The sequence below is a fragment of the Rhincodon typus genome, chromosome 4 (genome assembly GCF_021869965.1).
Source record: "Rhincodon typus isolate 14 chromosome 4, sRhiTyp1.1, whole genome shotgun sequence".
Lineage (NCBI taxonomy): Eukaryota > Metazoa > Chordata > Chondrichthyes > Orectolobiformes > Rhincodontidae > Rhincodon > Rhincodon typus.
In genome coordinates this window covers 65,602,819-65,626,590 of record NC_063335.1, presented here as the reverse complement: position 1 = coordinate 65,626,590, position 23,772 = coordinate 65,602,819, and the positions used below count along the sequence as shown (strand labels likewise).

The 23,772-nt window shown below is 41.7% G+C and overlaps 1 protein-coding gene across 1 annotated transcript in view; it reads right to left on the bottom strand.

Annotated features, from left to right (window-relative positions):
* LOC109919505 (peroxidasin homolog) overlaps window positions 1–23,772 on the bottom strand; it is a 509,465-nt gene that overhangs the window by 108,729 nt on the left and 376,964 nt on the right. Inside the window, exons 12-14 of the mRNA XM_048596123.1 lie at window positions 10,013–10,125; window positions 5,577–5,733; window positions 4,873–4,981 (exon numbers count right to left, since the gene is read on the bottom strand). Of these exons, the coding sequence (XP_048452080.1) occupies window positions 4,873–4,981; window positions 5,577–5,733; window positions 10,013–10,125 (379 nt within the window). The remainder of the gene's footprint in view (window positions 1–4,872; window positions 4,982–5,576; window positions 5,734–10,012; window positions 10,126–23,772) is intronic.

Genomic DNA, 23,772 nt, shown 5'->3' with positions numbered 1-23,772 from the left:
ATCTGCCACTTTTCATGCATCAAAGATGACTGTTGCAAGCAGAAGCGTGAATTGTTCTCATCGGCACTGAAATAACTCCACAGAGGCCAGCATCTCATCACCGCATCACCCTTTATTTACGCATGGAAAGGGTGGACACTTTGGGGTCTCAGGAGTTTAGGCTCACCAGTGGGATAAACGTGATTTTGAAGTACTGCTGGTTGTTCCCACTTGCTGTACCTGGTGTCTCAACAAAGACTTCAGACTGTGTAGACCTTCAGTCTGGGTTGAGTCCGCTGATACAGTAAGATGCATAGTGGATTTATCAGGTCAGTACTTGGTTTTCCTTACTTTGTGGTGGTTTTTGTGAGCCAGTTTTCACCTCAGGATGTGCCTGAGGCCTTGTGGTGTCAGTCAGGTCAGTGGTTTTCGGAGATTGTCTGTTGTTCAGTCTGTAGGTAGTGGTCAGTTGCTATTGGTTCCCCTATTGTGGAACAGGCCTGTGACAGGAGGTTTCGGAATTGCTGTCGGGATCCCTCTTCTGGAGATAGTGGTGCAGATAGCTCTCGGGGCAGTACCTCTTTGGGATCCCTCTCCTGGGGGTAGCTGAGGGGAGATAGCTCTCTCAGGGGAGATGCAATTAAACTAATTGTGGGCCTCTTTCTTCACACCAACACTGAACTTGCCATTGTCTTACTGGTGTTCTCTTTAAAGTCAATTGGCGTCCTGAGAGTTAAGAGTATGTGTGAATGCATTTTGATTGAAGTTGAATGCCTGATGTGTGTGAATGTAGTCTGTGTGAATGTACATCTCAGATGTCCTTGTTTTTCAAGGACTGCAACAACCCCCCCGCCTCGGTGGTTGAGAACGCCCTCAACCGTGTCTCCCGCATTTCCCGCAACACATCCATCACACCCCCTCCCTGCAATAACAACCAAAACAGAATCCCCCTCATCCTCACGTACCACCCCACCAACCTCCGGATCCAACGCATCATCCTCCGACACTTCCGCCATCTGCAATACGACCCCACCACCAAAGACCGTTTTCCCTCCCCACCCTTATCTGCTTTCCGGAGGGACCACTCTCTCCGTGACTCCCTTGTCCACTCCACACTCCCCTCCAGTCCCACCTCACCCAGCACTTTTCCCTGCAACCGCAGGAAGTGCTACACCTGACCCTACACTTCCCCCCTCATCCCCATCCCAGGCCCCAAGAAGACTTTCCACATCAAGCAGATGTTCACCTGCATATCTGCTAATGTGGTATAATGTATCCGCTGTTCCCGTTGTGGCCTCCTCTATATCGGGGAAACCAAGCGGAAGCTTGAGGACCGCTTTGCAGAACACCTATGCTCGGTTCGCACTAAACAACTGCACCTCCCAGTCGCGAACCATTTCAACTCCCCCTCCCATTCCGCAGATGACATGTCCATCCTGGGCCTCCAGCAGTGCCACAACGATGCCACCCAGAGTTTGCAGGAACAGCAACTCCTATTCTGCTTGGGAACCCTGCAGCCCAGTGGTATCAATATGGACTTCACAAGGTTCAAAATCTCCCCTCCCCCTACTGCATCCCAAAACCAGCCCAGCTTGTCCCCACCTCCCTAACCTGTCCTTCCTCCCACCCATCCCCTCCTCCCACCCCTATCTCCTACCTACTAACCTCATCCCGCCCCCTTGACCTGTCCGTCCTCCCTGGACTGACCTATCCCCTCCCTACCTCCCCCCCCACCCCCTACACTCACCCTTACTGGCTCCATCCCCGCCTCTTTGACCTGTCTGTTTCCTCTCCACCTATCTTCTCCTCTATCCATCTTCCATCCGCCTCCCCCTCTCTCCCTATTTATTTCAGAACCCCCTTCCCCTCCCCCATTTCTGAAGAAGGGTCTAGGCCCGAAACGTCAGCCTCTCTGCTCCTCTGACGCTGCTTGGCCTGCTGTGTTCATCCAGCTGTACACCTTGTAATCTCTGTGTGAATGAATATTGTTTTAAGGTGAATGTCTGGTATCTGTAGAGGCCCCATTCAGTCTGTTTTGGGTGGTGTTAGGCCTAGTTGATTGTTCTTCTAGAGTCGAGGTGTGAATTCGATTTTCGGGCTGAACAATGGTTCCAGGCTGCTATCTCTGTTGTCTGTGTATTTTTCTCAGAGCATAGCCCAGCTGCCTTTTTACATTTAAAAGTTTTTTTGAAAAGTCCAGGGTTTTGGTCCAGTATTTTAGATGATCGGGATTTTTGCTCAATCCTACAGTTTTTTCAGTCAGAGGCAAGTCAATGGGTACCATGGGTGGTTAAGCTGTATAGATATGGTAGGGACAGGGGTGAAGCTGGTTCAGGAAAGCATTAGTGATGGAACAGACTGATTTTTATGTGATTTCATAGCAGTATGCCTCCCCTTTGCAACGGTGCATTCATGATTAAAGAGCGGTTTTATGAATTATGAGTTTTGTCAGCTTGAATGCTTGATAGATTTCCTTAGGATAGTGAACTATTTAACGTTCATCTCACCTCATTACAAGCAGTTCTCTAGCTGATTGTTTGAAGGTGCAGGTCTGGAAGTTCCTGTGTAGGCACATTCCAGATGTTGGACTGAAAAAGACATGCACTCATTCCCATTCTGCCAATGTCAAGCTACGCCCAAATTATCCGCCAGCTCTTTTGCAAACAGCCAAAACAATAAATGGATGCAAATCACAAAACTGGCCAGTGCAGTAATTATGCAATTGGAGCAGAAGTAATGATGCTTTCCGAGCCCACAATCATTTACCATCTGGAGAAAATGAGGGCAGCACAACACATGAGGAAAACTACCACCTGCCCGTTCTGCTTCAAGTCGTGCATCATTTGAAAGTATATTGTGATTCTTTTACCTGGAAGTTCTGCATTATGGTTCTTTCAACCCACAGACATTAACAACTGAAGAAAGCAGCTCACTCCACCTTTACAACGACAGCTAGGGATGGACAATAAATACTGGTCTTGCCAGCAATCTCCACAATCCATGAATGAATTAACAAAAGCTCACGGTACTTTTCTTTTTATTCCTTGTTTACTGTGGGAACAACAGTCACATTCCTTGAGGCAAAACTACTTGATCAGTGAGCAGAGATAGTAGGAACTGCAGATGCTGGAGAATCTGAGATAACAAGGTGTTGAGCTGGATGAACACAGCAGGCCAAGCAGCAGAGGAGCAGGAAAGCTGACGTTTCTGAATAAGGGTGTAGGCCCAAAACGTCAGCTTTCCTGCTCCTCTGCTGCTTGGCCTGCTGTGTTCATCTAGCTCAACACCTTGTTGATCAGTGAGCATACTGCTAACCCTCCTGGAAAAACATAGACCAGCAGTCCTTTAACTCTTTCAGTTTGAACATTCTTATCCTTGTTTTCAGAACCCTCCATGGCCAACCTCCCTACTACATTTGTAATCTTTTTCAAGATTTCTCTGTTCATCCAATTATGATCTTTTACAGATCCCCAACTTTCACCACTCTGTCATGGTCTTAAGCTCTAGAGTTTCCTCCCCGTATCTCTCCACCTTTCTTCTTTTCTTAAGATGTTACCTTTTTGACCAAGCTTTTGACACTTACTGTCATATCACAATGCTAAAGGTGCAATGTAAGTAAAAATGCTGTTACTTCACATATTTGAATAACTGCAAGCTTGCTGCTTCTTTAACACAGTGGGATCATTTTCTGTGCATTAATTGCACTCTGCCAATAGAACAATCCAAAGAACTAGTCAATCTGGATTGGCTTATGCTCCAGCCATACTGTCTCCAAATTCATGAATTCCTCAATTTTCCTCAAAAATGTATTACTTAGCTGATGCAGATACACTGGGCTGACATCCTGGATGAGATAACACAGGCCCTGAAGTTGCTTGGAATGAGCAAGTTAAATTAAAAGACGCGTACCGTCCCAACATTGACTGTCACTGGTTAAGTTGTCCAGGGAAAGGATCTTGATGTAAGTGCTATGAAAATTCAACTGTCACTTCTCTGATGATGTGGACTCTTCATACATGTTACTTCATTGTAAACTTAATAATATTTGCAGAATTTCTTTGGGAATAGGAAAGGCCTTGAAGGGAAGTTTCTCCTTAAAAAGCTATCTCACGCTGCTTTCTTTCATCCTGTTCTGCTTCTCCAGCTCTTTCTCCATCAAATTGATAACATGTTAATGTTTATTTGCATTGAAGTAAGTTACAGGTCATCTGGAAATAGTATTACAATCTCTAGGGGTAAGAACTTCCATTGAGGAGTCAATCCCAATTTTCACATCTCAAAACATTTAAGCTTGATTCTAGTGCTGAGGAAGAGCTGGAAATGGCATGTAAAGCCAAGACCCATAGATTTTTGGGTGGTGCTTATAAACTCTCACTCTCTCTATTAAAGTCATTTTATCAGTGATGCAGTAATTGGTATATTTGGCAAAGTGTAGTAACATTTAATTTACATAGTATGAGAAAGTTATTCACGGAAGCAATTTATGTCAACTAGGTAAATATATACACTTGTTCAAGCTTTCAGCAAATTACTTAGTTTCATTAATACAATGATTGATTAGTTAAGTTGTGTTGACTAAAGTTCAAGTTCTGGTCTATATTGAGTTAGTTGATTGTGAACAGGGAACCTGTGAGGGCAATGCAAATGGCCTCAACTAAAAAAGGTAAAAACTAGCTATTGCTCCCATCTGTAATTGTTATCTAGTGGCTGGTGCTAGAAGGTTGTACATGTAGCTGTATAGTGAGAATAGAATCAGGTTCATATTTGGTACATTTCACAGGCAAACAGCCTGCTGCAAATGTTACAATTACAGAACAAATATCCACCAAATATGAAATCATATCCAAAAAGAAATCACACCTCAAGAAAATTGGCAAAGGAAAAATAACTTACTGGTTAAATAGTTTCCTCCGTGTAGAATTAATTGCACTGTCAATGCTAAAAATGGCTTCACGAATGGAAGACTCAACAAAGTGGTCACCAGTTCGTCCCCTCTCTGGAACTGTGAGAAAGAAAAGAACTTTGTCAAATAGAAATTAATTTTATTATAGATTCATTTAAAAAAGGGTCAGATATTTCATTAATTGTGTGTGGAACACAGAAATTTTTCCTGCTGGTCAAACTTCACAGCAATGTCCGATACATCAACATATATCCGTAATACTTGCTTTTTACCCTTATCCTGGATACTCGTAGGGCAGCAATTCTTGGGACTCAAACAAAATAATGGGATTTTGGTTACACTAACCATTAACCTGATATTCTAACTTCTACTGGTAATAAGTAAAGCCTGGTTGAAGTTCTTGTTTTCTCCACAATTGACAAATCAAGCTATCTGCCTAAGTTACTCTAACCAAACGCCTGTAACCATTCTTTTGTACAGAGGGAAAGACAAACAAACATGAACATTTTAAAAGATCAGTATATCATGCAGACACTGATAATCTCATCACCTTGATACGTAATCACCCAGGCAAATATCCACACATATCTGTAGTTATTCTAAGCAGGTCTATGTGGTTTGATTCTAACCAATCACGTTAAAAGAATTGTGGAAATGATCAAAGAGATACACTATTGCAAAATAAATCACTTACCAGTCACCCTTAGCAACATATTTGTTGTTGCTTGGCCAATCATATTCCGTGCAGCACACTCATATCTTCCTTCATCTGCTTGCCCAATATCCCTGATAGCAAGTGTCCCTTCTGCATTAACATGGAACTTGCCACTCTCTGTAATTTGAACTCCATCCTGTTTAACAAACAGTTACTAATAAGATATTTGTATACCCTACTTCAGAAATTAATTTTATATTTTCATTGAATATATTTTCCTAGCAAACCACCAAATTTTCCTCCACAAAATAAATTTTCAGAAAAGACAAAAACCTTCCTCTGCTGCCAAGGATAGCTGCTGACCACACATCCATGTGCAAAAAGCAAAATATTTATGAACATTTTTTTCTGAAACAGCAACAGACTTTTTTAAATAACCAATTTGAAGGAGAACCATGCATAAGTATCTCCTGTGAAATTCGTGTGATTTTTTTATTCATTCTTGAGATGCGGGCCTTACTGGTTATACCAGCATTTATTGCTTATTATAAATTGCCTCGGAGAAGGTGGTGGCTTTCTTGAACGACTGCAGTCTTTCGGGTGTAGGGATGCCCATGAGGCTGTTAGGAAAGGAATTCGAGGATTTTGACCAGGCAACAATGAAAGAACATGAAAAAAGTTCCAAGTCCAGATGGTGGGTGATTTGGACGGAAACATGCAGGTACTACTGTTTTCATGCATTTTCTGCCCTTGTCCTTCAAGGTGGTAGAGTTTGAGCGATTGGAAGGTACTGTTGAAGGAGCCAAGGTGAGTTACGCAGCAACACTTCCATCTCAAAGAACATTGGAGGAAATGGTTTTAGAATGGACTCCTCTGTTCAGTCTTAGCATTTTTTTCATGAGATGTTGGCTCATATAAAAAACACTGAAATTTTAGAAATCAATCTTATGAGATATTCCAGTCCTAATTGTATTATTCTCAAGAGAGTGCAGGACCAGAGAAACTTGGTTACATATGTACATAAGTCATTAAAGATGGCTACAAAGGAAGAAGGGAGGTTGGCTTCCATGATAGTATGGGCTATACGCACGACTTTCTGTCGTTGCTTACGGTCCTGAGCAGAGCAGTTACTGTACCAGGCCATTATGCACCCAGATAGAATGCATTTTATGGTGCATCTGTAGAGGTTGGTGAGGGTCCTTATGGACATGTTGAATTTCCTAAGCTGCCTGAGGAAGAAGAGGCGTTGTTGTGCCATCTTGACCGTTGCATCCACATGGGAAGTCCAGGACAGATTGTCGGTTATCGTCTCTCCTAGACACTTGACACTGTCGATCCTCTCTATTTCAGCTCTGTTGATACAGATGAGGATGTATCCTTCTCTTTTCTTCCTGAAGTCAATGATCAGTTCTTTTGTTTTGCTGGCATTGAGAGGTTCTTGTCATTGCACAATGACACCAAGCAATCTATCTCCTACTTCCTGTATTCTGACTCATCATTGTTTGGTATCTATCCTACCGCAGTGGTGTCATCAGCAAACTTGTAGATGGCATTGTTTGGAATTTAGCTACACAGTCGTAGGTGTACAGGGACTACAGTAGGGGGCTGAAAATGCATTCTTGCCGGGCACCATTGATGATGTTTATCATGGAGGAGGTACTGTTGTCTATTTTCACTGATTTTGGTCTTTGGGAAAATAAACTGTTAAGCCTTTAATTCAAAGGCAATAGGGTATAAAAATAGGGAGGTCTTGCTAAAACTGCACAACACAGTCGTCGGACTATACCTGGAATAAAGTGAACAGTTTTGGCTCCTTATCTGAGGAAAGATATGCTAGCATTGGAGGCAATCCAGAAAAGGTTCAGTGTACTCAATGGAGGTTAGGAGAATGAGAGACAACCTTATTGAAACAAACAAGATTCTGAGGGTACTTAATAGGATAGATGTGGAGAGGTTATTTCCCGTTGTGGGAGATTTTAGGACCAGAGGACATTATCTCAGAATAAGAGGTTGTCTATTTAAGACAGAGATAGAGTCATAGAGAGCACGGAAACAGACCCTTCGGTCCAACTTGTCCATGCTGACCAGATATTCTAAATTAATCTAGTCCCATTTTGCCAGCAGTTGGCACATATCCCTCTAAACCCTTCCTATTCATATACCCATCCTGATGTCTTTTAAATGTTGTAATTGTACCTGTCTCTATCACTTCCTCTGGTAGCTCATTCCACCCTCTGCATGAAAATTTGCCCCTTAAATCCCTTTTAAATCTTTCTCCTCTCACCTTAAACCTATGCCCTCTAGTTTTGGACTCCTCCACCCCAGGGAATAGATCTTGCCTATTTACCCTATCCTTGCTCGTTCTGATTTTACAAACATCTATAAGGTCACCCCTCTGCCTTCAAAGCTCCAGGGAAATTAGCTCCAGCCTATTCAGTCTCTCCCTATAGCTCCAACCATCCAACCCTGGCAACATCCTTGTAAATCTTTTCTGAACCCTTTCATGTTTCACAACATCCTTCCTATAGCAGGAGACCAGAATTGAAGGCTGTGTTCTAAAAGTGGCCTAACCAATGCCCTGTACAGCTGCAATATGACCTCCCAACTCCTGTACTCAATACATTGTCCAATAAAGGCAAGCATACCAAATGACGTCTTCACTATCCTATCTACGTGCGACTTCACTTTCAAGAAACTATGAACTTGCACTCCAAGGTCTGTTTGTTCATCAACACTCCCCAGGACCTTACCATTAAGTGTATAAGTCCTGGCCTGATTAGCCTTTCCAAACTGCAGCAACTCACATTCATCTAAATTAATAAATTAAACTCCATCTGCCACTCCTCAGCCCATTGGCGCGATGGGGAGTGATTTCTTCACTTAGAGGTTAGTAAACCTTTGGAATTATTTACCACAGAGGGCATTAAATCTAGCTCATAAAGTACAATCAAAGCTGAGATAGATGTTTAATTACTGAAAAATTCGAGGGTTCTAGTGAAAAGGCAGGGAAGTGGAGTTGAAGATTATCAAATTAGCCATGATCCCATTGAATGGCAAAGCAGTCTTGATGGGCTAAATTATCTACTTGTGCTCTTACATCTAATAGTTTCATGATTGCTTTATGGCTGAAGCTAGTTGTTATTACCTTCTAAAGTAGCCTGCCTCTTTAAGGCTGCTACTCAAGTATATCTTGTGTGGCTGTTGGAGTGGATGTGGGGAGGATCTTTCCTCTTACAGGAAAATTTAGAACTAAGAGCGTTTTTTAAAAAATAAAATTAGGAATGGCACATAAATTTAAAATTATTGCTCTCAGATGGTTGAGTGTCTTTGGAACTCTCTTCTTAAATGGTAATGGAAGTCCTTGATTATTTATAAGGCAAAAGTGGATTAATTCTTGTTATGCAAGGGGGTGATTGGTCATCAGTGGTAGGTGCAAATGCAGATTTGAGGTTACAATGAGGTCAGCCATGACCTTACTGAATGGTGGAACAGGCTCAAGGAGCTAAATGGCCTACATCTGCTCCAATGCACGTTCATTTGTGAGTAAGTATTGCCTGTGTCAGAATTTAATTGATCCCTGGTGATGGAAGCATCCAAATTGGTAACTAAAATATTCTGTATTAAAATCAGAACAAAAATAACACGCCTTCTGTTTCTCTAAATACTTTTAAAACTTTGAACTGTGAAATCTGGAGTCTAAGTATACATTAGATGTGTGATAAATGTGCACTCAAAATAAGATCATATGGGTCTGATGTTCTTGTGGAATGCACCTGGAGAACACATATTGTAGGCCCAAAGTAGAGTACATTCTATTCTTATTTTGACAGCACACAACTGAAAGCTAATATCAATGTTCTCAAAGATACTCTCAAAATCAGAGGTGTGAGGTATTACCAATGAAAGTAGCTTAAAACTCAAGCCACAATCCAAAGGAAGATAGATAAAACATTTGAAATAAAATGGCAATCCTTTAAGGAATTTTTAACTTGAATGTCTGAAGAATTAAAGATTCTGAAGAACATATGAATTTTTCAGTGTTCACCAATAAATAAGTTAAATATTTGCATGGGTGTGGCCTTCAAGTTGCGATTTTGAGAAACATTTTGTTACTTGAAAGCAACATAATTAGCAACAGCATTGTTGTTTATGATTTCCAATGTAACAAGGTGGCAAATTTGCATTTTGAACCACACACTGAAGAAAACTTTGAATAGCAGTTCCATTCCTCCATGGCAGGCAGAACTGAAAATTAAAGATGAAGTCAACTTTGAATAGTTGCTCACATTTCTTTGTGACTTTTTGAACAATATTATTCAAAGTCTTGAAGAGGCACTTGATCCAGTAACAGCGGTTTATATTTTATATGAAGTTGAATGTTACAGTGTTTTAATGCACCAATTATATTCTATGGATTAACAATTTCGGAAAAAAATGCTCAGAATGTATTTATTCACCATTGTTTTCTCCCTTACCTTTGTCCAGGTGATTATGGGATGTGGTTCTCCCTGAGCACTGCAGGGTATCTTTACATCTTGCCCAACCTCTGCAGTGATATCCCCAGGAATATCAGTAAACACTGGTATCACTGAAAAGAAATTGATAACATATTGTCAGAATTTCAGGCATGGGCCAAGAAACAGATTTGATTTTTTTTGTGCTGTTTTTATAAAAATGGCATGAATCCAGTTACCCCCCACATTTTACGGTTCAGCCTGGCCCATTGATTTCTACAAATGACATTTTATTCGTTCTGCCAACGCAGAAACTTTTAAGGTTGTTAGATTATTCATTTATCGTTCTACCATTATCCTTCAAAATGTTTATATTACTTTCAAACGATTCCAGTTTCAGCTGGTTCTTTTTGTCCACTTTTTAAGATGTTACTTTTCTGAAGGCAGTGGTTCATATTGTGCCAGTGACCACGCTTCATTACATTGTTCAAATATCAGTATGGACAAAATATAATATTTAGGACCTTCATTTTTCAGCAGCAGAGGGAGAGGCGACAGCGAGCTGCCAGGAATATATTTGGGCAGCGGCTGAATCCGAGACACTAAACGTGTAGTGTCTCCCACCCGCCCTCCTCCTCTAACCAAAAAAAAGGACTCTGTGGTGTGTTGGTAAGGTAAGGTTTTTATACTTTTTCTATTTCTTCTGTATCGTGTAATTGGTTAAAAATTTACTTTCTTTTTTTATTTATCTATTAATTGGTTATTTGAAAAGACCATAGCAGAGAAGTATTAGAAAGTATTTAACTCATAAATTGATATAAAGTAATAAAGTAATTAACTAAGTAGAGATGGCTGGACAGGAGATGTGCTGTAGCTGTATGATGTGGGAGCTGGCTGATCCCATAGTGAATGGCAGTGACCACATCTGCAGCAAGTGTTGGTTGCTGGAAGAACTCCGGCTCAGAGTTGAAGATCTGGAATCTGAGCTTCAAACACTGCGGCACATCTGGGAGGGGGAGAGTTACCTGGACGCTTTGTTTCAGGAGGCAGTCACACCTGGTAGATTAAGTAATTCAAATTCAGTTAGTGATCAGGGACAACAGGGTGTGACTGCAAGTGAGGCAGGTAAGGGGATCCTGAGTTCAGGAGTGGAGGAGCCTCAGCTTTTGACCTTATCCAAAAGGTACGAGATAATTGGTCCCTGTGTGGATGAGGAAAAGGGCTGCGGGGAGGATGAGCCAGCTCACCACGGCACCATGGTGCAGAAGGCCATTCAAGAGAGGGGAGCAAAAAGACAAGTGGTAGTTATAGGGGATTCTATAGTGAGGGGGATAGATAGTATCCTTTGCAAGCCGGATCGGGAGTCCCGCATGGTGTATTGCCTGCCCGGTGCCAGGGTGCAGGACATCTCTGACCGGCTTGAAAGGATATTGGAGCGGGAGGGGGAGGATCCAGTTGTTGTGGTCCACATTGGGACTAACAACATAGGCAAGGCTAGGATGGAGGACCTGTTTGGGGATTATCAAGCACTAGGAACGAAATTAAGGAATAGGTCCTCGAGGGTCATAATCTCCGGATTACTGCCCGAACCACGTGCAAATTGGCTTAGGGATAAGAAAATTAGGGAAGTAAACACATGGCTAAGGGAGTGGTGTGGGAAAGAGGGGTTCCATTTCATGGGGCATTGGCATCAGTTTTGGAACCGGAGGGATCTGTACCGATGGGACTGTCTCCACCTGAACCAATCTGGAACCAGTGTTCTAGCGAAAAGGATAAATAGGGTGGTCACTAGGACTTTAAACTAGTGAGTTGGGGGGAAGGGAAAGGAAAAATGACAGGGAGTATGATGGTAAATAAAAAGGTAAGCAGCAGGTTAGCATGTGTGCAGGAGGGTTTAAGTTCAAGGCAGACTATGAAAGAAGCAAAAAGGAAGGATAACTCAGGAGATATTATTAGAGATGTTGGAAATCATGAGGGTAAGAAAGCTAGCATAAAGGCACTTCACCTGAATGCTCGTAGCATTCGTAACAAGGTTGATGAGTTAACGGCACAAATCATCACGAACGAATATGATTTGGTAGCCATTACGGAGACATGGTTACAGTATGGTCACGACTGGGAGTTAAATATCCAAGGGTACCAGACTATTCGGAAGGACAGACAGGAAGGTAAGGGAGGTGGTGTAGCTCTGATATTCAAGGACGACATCAGGGCGGTGCTGAGAGATGATATGGGTTCTCTGGAGAATGAGGTTGAATCCATTTGGGTGGAAATTAGAAATTCTAAGAGGAAAACGTCACTGATAGGCGTAGTCTATAGGCCACCAAATAATAACATCAGTTTGGGACGGGCAATAGACAAAGAAATAACTAATGCCTGTAAAAATGGTATGGCACTTATCATGGGGGATTTTAATCTACATGTAGATTGGTCGAACCAGCTCGGTCAGGGTAGCCTTGAGGAGTTCGTTGAGTGTATCCGTGATAGTTTTCTTGAACAGTATGTAATGGAACCGACGAGGGAACAAGCTATCCTAGATCTGGTCCTGTGTAATGAGACAGGAATAATTAATGACCTCCTAGTTAGGGATCCTCTTGGAAGGAGTGATCACCGTATGGTTGAATTTAGAATACAGATGGAGAGTGTGAAGATAAAGTCCAATACCAGGGTCCTGTGCTGGAACAAGGGGAACTACAATAGAATGAGGGAGGACTTGGCTAAAGTAGACTGGAAACAAAGATTTTATGGTGGGACAGTTGACGAGCAGTGGAGGACTTTCAAAGCAATTTTTCAAAGTGCTCAGCAAAAGTATATTCCAGTGAAAAGGAAGGACTGTAAGAAAAGGGGTAATCTGCCATGGGTGTCTAAAGAAATAAGGGAGGCTATCAAATTGAAAGAGAAGGCATACAAAGTGGCCAAAAACAGCATGAAACTAGAAGATTGGGAAAACTTTAAAGGTCAACAGAAAGCCACAAAAAGAGCTTTAAAGAAAAGTAAGATAGAACATGAGAAAAAACTAGCACAGAATATAAAGACAGATAGCAAAAGTTTCTATAAATATATAAAATGAAAAAGAGTGGCTAAAGTAAACGTTGGCCCTTTAGAGGATGAGAAGGGGAATTTAGTTATGAGATATGATGAAATGGCCGAGGCATTGAACAGGTATTTTGTATCGGTCTTCACAGTAGAGGACACTAATAACATGCCAGTAATTGACAAAGAGACGAAGGTAGGTGAGGACCTGGAAACAATTGTGATTACAGAAGAGGTAGTGTTGGGCAAGCTAATGGAGCTAAGGATTGATATGTCTCCTGGCCCTGATGGAATGCATCCCAGGGTACTAAAAGAGATGGCGGGAGAAATAGCAGGTGCACTGGCGGTAATTTTCCAAAATTCACTGGACTCTGGGGCAGTCCTAGCAGATTGGAAAACAGCAAATGTGATGCCACTGTTTAAAAAGGGAAGTAGACAAAAGACGGGGAATTATAGACCGGTTAGCTTAACCTCTGTAGTGGGGAAGATGCTTGAGTCTATTATCAAGGAAGAAATAGCAAAGCATCTTGATAGAAATTGTCCCGTTGGGCAGACGCAGCATGGGTTCATGAAGGGCAGGTCATGTTTGACAAATCGTTTGGAATTCTATGAAGACATTACGAGCAAGGTGGACAATGGGAACCCAGTGGATGTGGTGTACCTAGATTTCCAAAAGGCCTTCGACAAGGTGCCGCACAAGAGGCTACCGCATAAGATAAGGATGCATGGCGTTAAGGGTAAAGTATTAGCATGGATAGAGGATTGGTTGACTGACAGGAAGCAAAGAGTGGGGATAAATGAGTGCTATTCTAGCTGGCAGTCAGTGACTAGTGGTGTGCCTCGGATCGGTGTTGGGACTGCAATTATTTACAATTTATATAGATGATTTGGAGTTGGGGACCACGTGTAGGGTGTCAATGTTTGCAGATGACACTAAGATGAGTGGCAGAGCAAAGTGTGCAGTGGACTGTGAAACTTTGCAGAGGAACATAGATATATTGAGTGAGTGGGCAAAGGTCTGGCAGATGGAATACAATGTAAATAAATGTGAAGTCATACATTTTGGTAGGAGTAATAGTAAAAAGGATTATTACTTGAATGATAAAAAGTTGCAGCATGCTGCTATGCAGAGGGACCTGGGTGTCCTTGTGCATGAATCACAGAAGGTAGGTCTGCAGGCACAACAAGTAAGTAGGAAGGCAAATGGAATTTTGTCCTTCATTGCTAAAGGGATTGAGATTAAAAGCAGAGAGGTTATGTTGCAGCTGTACAAGGTGCTGGTGAGGCCACACCTGGAGTACTGTGTGCAGTTTTGGTCTCCTTACTTGAGAAAGGATGTACTGGCACTGGAGGGGGTGCAAAGGAGGTTCACTAGGTTGATTCCAGAGTTGAGGGGGTTGGTTTATGAGGAGAGACTGAGTAGATTGGGATTATATTCATTGGAATTCAGAAGATTGAGGGGGGATCTTATAGAAACATATAAAATTATGAAAGGAATAGATAAGATAGAAGTAGAGAGGATGTTTCCACTGGCAGGTGAAGCTAGGACAAGAGGGCATAGCCTCAAGATTAGAGGGAGCAGATTTAGGACTGAATTGAGAAGGAACTTCTTCACCCAGAGGGTTGTTTATCTATGGAATTCCTTGCCCAGTGAAGTAGTTGACGCTACTTCAGTAAACGTTTTTAAAGATAAGGTAGATATTTTTTTGAACAATAAAGGAATTAAGGGATATGGTTGAGAACGCGGGTAAGTGGATCTGAGTCCACGAAAAGATCAGCCATGATCTTATTGAATGGCGGAGCAGGCTTGAAGGGCTGGACGGCCTACTCCTGCTCCTAGTTCTTATGTTCTTATAATGAATGCTTGATGTTAGAGCCAAATCTGACCTTATCATCACATAGTGATAAATATCCATTATTCATTCATGGAATGAGTCAGCATTTTTTGCCCATCCCTCGTTGCCCTTGAAGATGCTCAATGAGAATCTTGAATTATCATTAGTATTGGGAACTCTGATTCATATTTTCTTCCCTTACTTGTTCAGATCAAATGCAATATTAACTGTATTGCCCCATTGAAAAGTCTTACTCAATAATATAAACAGATCAAAATTCTCATTGGACCTACTAACTGAAATAAATCCCTCAAAATCTGCAACCATTTTAAGATTGATTCATGAAAATGTCAAATAACTTTCAAACTTAGCAATATATTGATAATTATCTTTTGGATCACATGTTAAACCAAGGCAAATCATGTCTCCAAGTGGATGTAAACAATCAAAGGCATCATACTGAGGTAGTGGGGAGTTCTGAGTATTTTTGCTAATTATTATCCCTCAACTAGCATAATTAAAATGGATTATCTGGTCATGTGTCATATTGTTACGATTACTGTAAAGGCCAATAACTTTTTAAAAAAAAATTTGAACATCCAGTTGATAACTGAAAAGATGACATGACATGATTCATTCACAGCCTCTGGACAATGTAGGCAATGACAAGAAAGTTGGAAAAATATGGCAAGAATGAAAAATGAGATTCTCAATGTTGAGACTGAAAGTCCAATTTTCTGCTTAAAATTCTGATGGCTCGATGAGAATTTTGCTTGTAAACAGCAAGGGACATATTTTTAAGCAATAAAATCTCATTGTCATGTAATTTTGCCTCCTTTATATGTCATTTGTGATTCTCCTATGCACTGGCCAGAAACTAAATGCCCTGAAATGTGAGCTGCAACTTAACAATTGCAGCTCACTAGCTTCTTCCTGGGATCCATCATTGCTCGCTTTCCCCAACTTGTCCATGGCAACAGCCATTTTCATCCTCCTTTGCATTGGCAAAGTACTAGCCTTCTCACATCATCATAGCCACCACATTTTGAACTGAGTTATAACACAATTCAGCGCTTCGATACTACACTTGAAGTTCACTGACACCTGCCACTGCAATGTTGCTGGCAGGCTACTTTGCATGTCGGGACAGGCGCCCATCTCACACATCAGAATAGGGTGCATTTCTCTTAGCTTGCTTTCTTGGCATTCTTTCACTTTGCACCTACTTGGATGCTCACAGCATCTCTGCCTTGCCTTACCTTTAAGCACAGACAGAACTTAATAATAGGAGCTCAGATTTGGGAAAGGCAAAACTAGCAAAAAAAGTAAATAATAATAAGCAAGCATTGAAGACAAACAAAGCAATGAGCAGCATTAAATAAGATCAAAATTGAGAGTAATGTTGACAGAGATAACAAGGTGTAGAGCTGGATGAACACAGCAGGCCAAGCAGCATCAGAGGAGCAGGAAAGCTGATGTTTTGGGCCTAGACCCTTCTTCAGAAAAATTGTTGACAAGGTTGAATTAAAGGCACTGTATCTGAATGTGGATAGCGTTTATAAAATAGTGGATTATTTGAATGTACAAATTGAGGTAAATGGATATAACTTGGTTGCCAGTACAAATACCCAAAGAGAAAGATGAATTAACCACCGTTAATAAGAAAAAAGTGTTTGCACTAATTCAAAGGAAGTGGCTTTTCAGAATGCCAAAAATAGTGATAAGACTGAGGATTATACAGAGTCAACATGGATTGCTGTAAGAGAAATCTTCTTTGATAAATTTTGTTTAAATACTTTATACCGTGATTAGTTTGAACAGTTTGGGTCTCCTTGTTTAAGGAAATATATACTTGCCATAGAGGGATTTGAGTGGATGTTCACTAGCTTAATTCCTGGGTTGGCATATTGTCTCATGAGGAAAGTTTGAGGAAACTGGAACTGTTTCCACAGGAGATCAAAGAATGAGAGATGTTTACCCCTTGCTAATGACTCTAGGACCAGGTGACATAATTTTGGGATAATGAGCAGGTCATTTAAGACTCAAATGAGGAGGAATGCCTCCACTCAGAAGGTGATGAATTGTTGGAACCTATCAATCCTGGTGGGCTGTCCAAGCTTAATCATTGAGCAGATTCAAGGCAGAAATCATGGGCTTCTGAAGAGTGATTCAATTGTGGTATATGGAGATAGTACAGGAAAGTGGCTTCATGATAATCAGTCTTGATCTAGAATCGCAGGGCATGGCTGAATAGGCACAGAGAAGATGAATACATAGCTGAAGATCTGGAGCAGGAGTGAGGGCTTCAGATTCCTGGATCACTGGGTCCATTTCTGAGAAAGATGGAACCTGTATGAGTCTGATGGGTTGCATCTGAACTAGAATGGCACCAAGCTCCTCGTGGGGAGGTTTACAAATGCAGTTGTTGGGAGTTTGAACTAAATTGGCAGGGGGATGGGATATGGAGTGGAGATGGGGGAGGGGTTAGGGTTAGTAAAGAAGGAGAACTAAATCAGTCTAGAAAGCAGTGCAAATATAGTCGAGGCACAAGGGAGCATAGCAAGGTCAATGGATTTATTTTAAAGCAAGGGGATTTGCAAGTGAGGCAAATGAGTTGAGGATGTTGACTAACATATGGGCGTGTGAAATCCTTCCCATCATAGAGACATAGTTGTGACAGACGGACAGGACGGGCAGCTCAATATTCTGGGGTATAGAATCATTAGGTGGAATGGGGGGAGGAATATAAAAGAGGACGTAGTGTTGCTATATTGATCAAGGACTCAATTACTGCAGTAAGGAGGAATGATTTCTTAGAAAGTTCCTCAAATGAGGCCATATAGATAGTACATAAAAACAAAAGAAGGGGCATGCAATAGAGCCCCAAACAGTCAGACAGAAATAAAACAAATATACTGCTAAGTCCCAAAGAACTGTAAAAACAATAGAGTAATAATCACAAGGGATTTCAACTTATCCAATGCTAACTTGGATAAACAATGTGAAAGGCTTATAATTATTAGAATCTTATCCAGGAGAGTGCTTTAAGCTCACATGTAGAAAGTCATACAAGAGAGTGCTGAACCTAATTTTAGGGAACAAAGCAAAGCAAGGGTTGCATTTCAGTGATTGTTAACTTAATTCATTAAGATTTAAGGTAAGAATGGGTAATGACAATGATTGACCAGAGATAAGCTCAGTCGGTAAAACATGGGACTCTTAATCCTAGGGTTGTGGGTTCGAGCCCCACATTGGGCATGCAGTTCATCAGGGGGCAGCATGGTGGTCCAGTGGTTAGCACTGCTGCCTCTCAGCGCCAGGAACTTGGGTTCGATTCTACCCTTGTGCGACTGTCTGTGTGGAGTTTGCACATTCTCTCCATGTCTGCGTGGGTTTCCTCCGGGTGCTCTGGTTTCCTCCCACAGTCCAAAGATGTGCAGGCTAGGTAGATTGGCCATGCCAAATTGCCCATAGTGTTTAGGGATGTGTATGTTAGGTGGGTTATGGAGGATGGGTCTGGGTGGGATGCTCTGAGGGTCGGTGTGGACTTGTTGGGCCAAAGGGCCTGTTTCCACAATGAAGGGAATCGATGATCTATGAAAGGTTCTGAATTGGGGTAAGGCCAATTTGAATGAAAGAAGACAGGATCTGGACAAAGTTGTCTAGGAGCAGCGACTTGCAAGAAATTCACATCAGATAAGAGGGAGATATTCAAAAGGGTAAAAAAGAGGGTGTAGGTCTAACGTGTTCCTGTAAATATATGAAATCGTGCATTTTGGAAGGATTAAAAGGCAAGGGAGTGCACATTCAATTGCACGACGATAGGAAATGACGTTGATACGTATATCAACCAATCTTTAAAGGCAGCAGGACAGGTAGAGAAGGTGGTAAATAAGGCATATGGGATATTTGACTTTATTAGTCTCTGAACACAAGAGCAAGGAAGATATGATATGACTATATGATATGATACGACATTAGTTAGGCCACAGCTGAGTACTGCATGTAATTCTGGTCACCACAGTATAGAAAGAATGTGATTACACTAGAAATCATGCAAAAGTGATTCACTAGGATGTTGCCTGGGCTGGAACAATTCTTCTATGAAGTGAAACTAGATAGGTTGCACTCCCTTACTGTAGAGAAGCCGAGGGAGTTCTGATCGAGGTGCATAAAGTTCTGAGGAGAATAAACAAGGTAGTTGAGGAGAAACATTTCCCCTTGATAAGACATCAATAACCAGAGGGCACAGTTTCATGATATGGAGGAGAAGGAGGGTTAGAGGGGATCTGGAGAAAACAAAATTCACCCTGAGGGTTGTGGTTATCTGGAACTCACTGCCTGAAAAAGTGGTCGAGGCAGAAACCATAACGACATTAAAGAATTATTTAGATGAATTTTTGAAATGTCATAGCATACAAGGCTACAGGCCAAATTCAAAACTTTTGAGAAGATTTGTAGCTTGGGTTGTAGATTTGCTCGCTGACCCGGTGTGTTTGATTGCTTAAGTTTTGTCACCCTGCTAGCTAATATCGTCCTTGCGCCTCCGGTGAAGCGTTGGTGTTCTGTCCCACTTGTTATTTATGTGCCTTGGTTTGCTGAGGTGGTTGGAATCACTTCCAGTTTTGTTTTTCAGTAGTTTGTATATCGGGTCCAGTTCAATGTGTTTGTTGATGGAGTTCCAGTTGGAATGCCAAGCCTCCAGGAATTCCTTGGCATATCTCTGCTTGGCTTGTGCTATTATGGATGTGTTGTCCCAGTCGAATTTGTGTCCTTCTTTTGTCCGTGTGTGTTGACCAGTGAGAACTAGTCGTGTCTGTTGGTGGCTAATTGGTGTTCATGTATCCTTTTTGTCAGTTTTCTTCCAGTTTGGACTATTTAATGTTTCTCACAGTCCTTGCATGGCATTTTGTATATTACGTTAGTTTTATTGGTTGTGAGTATGGGCCCCTATATGTTCATCAGTAGCTGTCGAAGGGCGGTTGTTGGTTTGTGGGCTACCATGATACCCAGGGGTCTGAGTAGACTTGTGATATGTCTCTGGTAGGGTGACTAGTGTGTCTGGCCATGTTGTGTCTTCTTGTTATGGTCTGTTGCGGAGTTAATGGCGGATTGGGCTTTTTGGGTATCCATTCCTTTTAAAAACTCCATATAAGTGCTCCTGTTATGCTTTGCGCAATTCTGGGTTGCTGCAGTGTGTTGTGACATTATTCAAACGAGCCACAACTGGCCCAATATACATGGACATCCACAACCAATTCTCACTGGTCTCAATATACATGGGCAAAGAAGGACGCAAATTCGACTGGGACAACACATCCATATTAGCACAAGCTAAAGAGAAATATGCCAGTGAATTCCTGTAGGCCTGGCATTCCAACCGGAACTCCATCAACAAACATGTTAAGCTGGATCTGATATTAAAAACCACTGAAAAATAAAACTGGGGGTGATGCCAACCATTCCAGCAAACCAAGGCATATAAATAATAAATGGGACAGAACACCAACGCTTCACCGGAGGCACTGAAGATGTTACCTCGCGGGGTGATGAAACGTCTGCAATCAGCAAGTCTACAGGCCAAGTGCTAGAAAAAGGGCTTAGAATAGATGGATGCTGATGACTGACATGGAAATAATGGGCCAATGGGCCTCTATTTACATCCTTCAATGATGTAAAAACTCTCTCTGACTTTGACTCTGGCACATCTCCATTGCAATAGTGACCATACTTCAATGCATATCATTGGAGTAAAACAGTTTTGAACACCAAATGAGATTATGAAAGGTGCATTGTAAATTGCAAATTCTTTCCCTAACTCCACACAGGTGAATGAACAGCTTGTTGATTTCACAATATTTCTTAATATTTTATTAGGATACGAATGTTTCCTTTCACAGCGCTGCCTTCCAAAATAAACCAAGATTTAAAAGGATATTAACTCCATGAAAACCTTTGTCATTTCTTTTTCCATTTGCTTATATATACATGCAATGCCATTGTTGCATCGTTTTTACTGATATCCCAAAACAAGTATGATACAATTATTCTTGCTCTTTTGTCAAACATGAAATATTGGCAGGCCTTATTTCTATGAGGATCTTTGGAAGGCCAACTATGTCATAAGTAATCAACAGTGTATCTCTTGTTAATGCATAGATATGTTACCCAGGTCAGTACAAGCTCTGGTTGCATTCCTGTTCCATTATAGTCTTTTTTCTGTATTGTAGCTATTCTTGTAATGGTAATTGGAAAAGAAACACATGGAACAGTGCAAATTTGTCTTTTGGCAAAAGACAACAAAATTAATTAAACAAATCAAATCCCAAATATTAGTTACAAATTTAGCAACACCACGATGTTTTGTACGAATAATCTGTAGTGACAGTGATTGTATGCAGAACACAACTAATTCATTCTTAATTGATTTCTATCATGAGATCATCAAATTGGTCACTGATCAAAACTTTAGTGGACTTGGAATCCTAACAGACTGAAAGAGAAAAAAATTATAAGGCTTACAATATACTTGGGAAAATTAAATACTCAAAAATAGATGTAATGATGAGATGGTGGATTTTTTTTTTATTTCCCTGTTAAGTAATGTTTAATATAGATCTGCACATAAACTGCAGTGTGATACACACATTGAAACATACTGGGAACAAGCCTTTTTGAATATCATCTTCACGCTCATGTTGTATTATATCCATGGACTCCTCTATTTACAAGCAAACAGACTCCAGAAATAAACAAAGTTGATTTGAACTAAAGTGTGAATTGTACCATACAATTATTATAATGAAAGATTACACTTAGTACACATTATTACATATTTTGATAAGAGTGGTATTCTGGGGATCTATCCACAAATTTAAGTTTAAGCAGATTTGAGGTAGCCAAGGAGGTCCCTTTGTTTACCAATTTGCTGACAAATTTCAATATTTTGAATATCTTGCTGAAATGAAGTTGTACATATCAACTGCATTTTTCAGAGGAAAAATTATAGAGACCATTTTGCTGATATCAATTCATGACATCAAAATAAGTCCAAAGTAATTTTATCAATTTACTTGAAACACTACCTATCTTCTACTGTCAATAGGATTCTGCACTTACTCTATATAAAATGCTAGAACAGTTTTCCCTTGGCCTAACTCACGTGTGCTCATCTGCCATTCATTCACTTGAATCTCTAACTTCTGAACTTATGCTGTAAACTTTATATCCCAAGTTCTATGATATTCTAACAGGCAAACACTGTGTTATAGTTAAATTACTGCAGGTAGGCGATGGCCTAGTGGTATTATCACTAGACTATTAATCCAGAAACCCAGCTGATGTTCTGGGGATCCAGGTTCGAACCCCGCCATGGCAGATGGTGGAATTGGAATTTTAAAAAAAAAGTCTGGAATTAAGAATCTACTAATCACCATGAAATCATTGCTGATTGTCGGAAAAACCCATCTGGTTCACTAATGTCCTTCAGGGGAGGAAATCTGCCACCCTCACCTGGTCTGACGCGCATGTGATTCCAGACCCACAGCAATGTGGTTGACTCTCAACTGCCCTCTGAAATGGCCTAGCAAGCCACTCAGATGTACCAATCGCTACAAAGACTCAAAGAAATGGAAACTGGATGGATCACCGGGCATTGACCTAGGCACCGGAAAAGACAACGGCAGAAACAGCCCTGTCGACCATGCAAAGTCCTCCTCACTAACGTCTGGGGGTTAGCGCCAAAATTGGGAGAGCTGTCTCACAGACTGTCAAGCAACAGCCTGATATAGTCATACTCAGAGTCATACCTTACATACAATGTCCCGGACACCACCACCACCATCACCATCCCTGCATGTGTCCTGTCTCACTGGCACGACAGATCCAGCAGAGGGGGCGGCACAGTAGTATACAGTCGGGAGGGAGTTGCTCTAGGAGTCCTCAACATTGACTCCGGCCCTGATGAAGTCTCATAGCTTCAGGTTAAACATGGGCAAGGAAACCTCCTGCTGATTACCGCATACCATCCTCCCCAGCTGATGAATCAGTACTGCTCTATGTTGAACAACACTTAGAGAAAGCACTGAGGATGGCAAGGGCACAAAATGTACTCTGGGTGGGGGATTTCAATGTCCACCACCAAGAGTGGCTCGACAGCAGTACTACTGATCAAGCTGGCCGGGTCCTACAGGACATTGCTGCTAGACTGGGTCTGCAGCAGGTGCTGAGGAAACCAACAAGAGGGAAAAACATACTTGACCTCATCCTTACTAATCTGCCAGCTGCAGCTGCAGCTGCATCTGTCCATGACAGTATCGGTAACAGTGACCATTGCACAGTTCTTGTGGAGACGAAGTCCCGCCTTCACACTGTGAGAACAACCTCCATCATGTTGTGTGGCACTATCACCATGCTAAATGGGGCAGACTTCACACAGATCTAGCAACTCAAGACTGGGGGCACCAATGAGGTGCTGTGGGCCATTAACAGCAGCAGAATTGTATTCCAGCACAATCTGTAACCTCATGGCCCGGCATATCCCCCACTCAACCATTACCATCAAGCCAGGGGATCAAGCCTAGTTCAATGGACAGTGCAGGAGGGCATGCTAGGAGCAGCACCAGGCATACCTGAAGATGAGGCACCAACCTGGTGAAGCACCAAACAGGACTACTTGCACACCAAACAGTGAAAGCAGCAAGTGATAGACAGAGCTAAGCGATCCCACAACCAACGGATCAGATCTAAGCTCTGCAGTCCTGTCACATCCAGTCGTGAATGGTGATGGACAATTAAACAACTCTAGGCAAGTCTGGTAGGTGTAGGAAATGCTGGATAACTAATAAAATTGAGGCAACAAGGTGCAGGGCTGGATGAACACAGCAGGCCAAGCAGCATCATAGGAGCAGAAAG